The 3,377-nt window shown below is 40.7% G+C and overlaps 1 protein-coding gene across 1 annotated transcript; it reads left to right on the top strand.

The window, feature by feature from the left end:
* Positions 1 to 360: 360 nt before the first annotated feature.
* On the top strand, positions 361 to 2,379 carry LOC125941877 (BEN domain-containing protein 5-like). Its single transcript, XM_049659739.1, has 3 exons — positions 361 to 695; positions 1,903 to 2,128; positions 2,241 to 2,379. The coding sequence occupies exons 1-3, from the start codon at positions 654 to 656 to the stop codon at positions 2,348 to 2,350; spliced, it is 378 nt and encodes a 125-aa protein (XP_049515696.1). The 5' UTR covers positions 361 to 653; the 3' UTR covers positions 2,351 to 2,379.
* The last annotated feature ends 998 nt before the right edge of the window (positions 2,380 to 3,377 follow it).

A 3,377-nucleotide genomic window follows, 5' to 3' on the forward strand; every position in this document is an offset into this window, starting at 1 on the left:
CGAACTGTGTTATTACAACTTTTATTTATCTAAACTTACTTAAGCAGTAAATGTGTTCGATCACCCACATTAAAGAATGACAGGTGGTCAGAATTAACCCGCAGTCCCCTACTGCGGCATGCCTCGTAATCAGGTGGTGGTTTTGGCATATAAAGCTCTAGAAATTAATTTTTATTTTTCGTATTTCATTTTACCAAACAGGTGCTTTGTAGTTTAATTAATGGTGCAGGTTCCAAAAGCCAACCAATAATGAAATGCATGAATGTCACAGGAAAAACATCTTCCATTGTGCAATGGCAATATCTAGCTCTTTTTTACTGAACTGATGTTCATGGGAGGATAGACAATGGTAAAGCCATTCTTCTGGTTCATGTTCCTCTGGGTTGAAATGACCTGTGGCTTTGAGAGCTCTGAACAGAGTTGATATGAAGTACAGTAGCACTATTGTGTTGTCAAGCAAAAGTGTATTTGCATTTTTGTCAGATGTTGATGTGTGCATTTAGGTATATCTATGAAGATGCTTGTCTTTCATGGCATGGTAGGTGCGTTGGCAAGAAAGAGGAAACTGACATGTGCTGGTGTGCATGTGCGGGATTAATTTACTGTGCTACCTATTAACTCACTATTTCTTTGTCTTTTAGGATGCAGATGCCATGGCCACGCTACCTCCACTGTTGGCTCTGGTAAATAGTGAGGTAGGGAGACTTATTTTTCAGAAAAATCTTTTGCCCCTATGACACATTATTACTTGTCGCTGAAGGTGACAGATAGTTTTGCTCACTACCATCATCATATAGGCTGAACATCCAAATTGCACGGATGCACTTGACACCATGCTTGTAGTTTTCTGTGTGCATACGTTATACCTAATCGTATTTTTGTAAATTGTGATAAAATGGTGACATTAAAAGATAACATTACCTTAAACGGCCTCTCATGAGGCTACATAGCAAATTTTATTTATACTCTGAGAGTTATGTACCCTTTAAGGAGTGTTCTATGGCAAGAATTTCAATTAAATTCTGAGGTTTTACGTGCCAAAACCACGATCTGATTATGAGGCACGCCGTAGTGGGGGACTCTGGAAATTTGGACCACCTGGGGTTCTTTAACGTGCACCTAAATCTAAGTACACGGGTGTCTTCGCATTTCGCCCCCATCGAAATGCGGCCGCTGTGGCCGGGATTCAATCCCGCGACCTCGTGCTCAGCAGCCCAACATCGGCAAGAATTTCAAAAATTAGTTCTATAATAGCAGAGAGAGTGGAAGTGTTGGGTCAATTAAGCCATCTTGCACCAAAACAACTTTTAAATGAAGTTGCTAAATTGAGCGGTATGTGGGTGTTCAGTGGCAGCCACACAGAAATAGCTGTATTATTATTTATCCCTGGAATGCAAGCCTAAGCAACCTGTTTCAGTTTTGGCATTTTTGGAGTGTGTTGTGCATTGTAGCTTTGACGCAGGGAAATAGAAATTTTGTGCCATATAATGAACTATAAATGTTTCCGTGGTTTGCACACACGCAAAATACACGACATACATGACTAGGTTGACAAATGAGACCACTGATATCATGCTCTGCCGTGGGAATGCATTAATTGTCACGAGATAATTTACAATTTTCGCCTATATACTTTCTTTGTCAATAAAAAAAGACTGCAAGCATTACGTTGCTTTAAAGGCTGTTATTAATTATTTCTCAATGTCCTCCACAACATATTCATAGGTACAGCAAAAAAAAAGGAAGCTCATAAGCCTATATCAACATAAACATGGTGCCATTTATGTAAAGCGCCTTATATTACTTTTTAGGCAATATTTATTTAATAGGATCATTGTTAAAACATAATTTTATTTTAATAATAAATGAATAATTGAGTCTGAACATTACTCTTCCATACAGGTGCACCTTGGCAAAGGTGTCTTTGTCAAAGAAGAGCAATGGTCATGGCTGTTGTCGCGACCAAAAGACTCTTTGTTTTGCAAGGAAGCCACGAAGCTCCTGTGGGGTATCCCTAACTTGAGGAATAGGAGCCTCACAGGAGCACCCTGTCGGCGCTTCCTAAAGCAGGAAAACCTGGCGCCACCACGGAAAGCACTGACGCCTGAAAAGCTGCAGGCTGTTGCGAGTGAGTATATTAAACCTAACGTATTTTGGAATATTAGACTTGATTTCATAGATGAGCAACTGACGGATATTTAAAACTTGCTTCGATTGTGTTTGTTCCTGTTTCTCGACAGATGGTTTTGCAGCCTACGTCAGCAAGAAGGCCTCCGAGACGCCAAAAGCAGACAGATTAAGAAAGATGAATCGGTTTATTGCAGAAATGTTGAATGATCTGAATAAATAGTGTTAAGGGGGAAACAATTTAGACATCGTTTTTTTCCATATGGTGCACAATGCTTTCCACACACATCTACACAGTCTTCTGTGCTCATGAAACACATAATTAAAACACACATTGCTTCATATTCCACATTGGTCATACCTCCCACAAAAAAATGCATTCCTATATCGCTCGAACACCCCCATATCACCTGTACTACCCATATGCCCCTATATCACCCATATGCCCCCATATCACCCATATGCCCCCATATCACCCATATGCCCCCATATCACCCATATGCCCCCATATCACCCATATGCCCCCATATCACCCGTATGATACATAACCCGTATCCAATAACATCGTATGTACGGGTCCTATATATATAGGAATTTTCAGTAGGGTTTTCTAGGTCCAGAAATACTGAGAGGCAAAACTGCTATGTATAAAAGCATCTCTAATATAAGATTCAATGCAAACAAAGTGGTCTGTTGTGGACATACCTTCTCTGAAACTGCACTGTATATGATCGAGTATTTTGTTGCTTTCAAGGAAATGGATCGGGCGCCGGTTAATCCTTTTCTCGAAGAGTTTGCATATACAACTTGTCAGAGCTATAGGCCTATAGCTACTGGCCTAAGAAGGCCCCTTGCCATCTTTGAGAATAGGAATTACGATTGCTTCGTTCCATGCAGTCGGACTGTAGCCGGGAGAGAACATGGTGTTAAAGAGTGACAGTAGTGTCTTGTGGGTTTTAGGGTGTAAGTGTTTTATCATTTCATATAGTATTCTGTCACTTCCTGGCGCAGACTCGTTACAACAATTCAGTGAAGCCTGAAACTCCGCCACGCTAAATGGACGATTGTACGCTGCATTGGCTTTGTCTTTCCGACTCAGAAGCTGTCGCTCTGCTTGTCGCTGGTATTTCAGAAATGTGTCTGTGTAATGGGATTTACTGGAAATATACTCGAAATGTGCTCCTAGACAATCAGCTTGGTCCTCAAGAGTGTCTCCTTGTGTGTTTACTAAAGGTAGAGGATGAGTTTCG

The sequence above is a fragment of the Dermacentor silvarum genome, unplaced genomic scaffold (genome assembly GCF_013339745.2).
Source record: "Dermacentor silvarum isolate Dsil-2018 unplaced genomic scaffold, BIME_Dsil_1.4 Seq515, whole genome shotgun sequence".
In the NCBI taxonomy this organism is placed as follows: Eukaryota; Metazoa; Arthropoda; class Arachnida; order Ixodida; family Ixodidae; genus Dermacentor; species Dermacentor silvarum.

What these genes read in the sequence shown, in the direction of transcription:
- LOC125941877 (XM_049659739.1), top strand. Translation starts at nt 654, where the DNA reads ATGGCCACGCTACCTCCACTGTTGGCTCTGGTAAATAGTGAG. An exon ending in TGGCTCTGGTAAATAGTGAG is followed by an intron (nt 696 to 1,902) that starts GTAGGGAGACTT and finishes TCTTCCATACAG; the next exon opens with GTGCACCTTGGCAAAGGTGT. An exon ending in AAAGCTGCAGGCTGTTGCGA is followed by an intron (nt 2,129 to 2,240) that starts GTGAGTATATTA and finishes GTTTCTCGACAG; the next exon opens with ATGGTTTTGCAGCCTACGTC.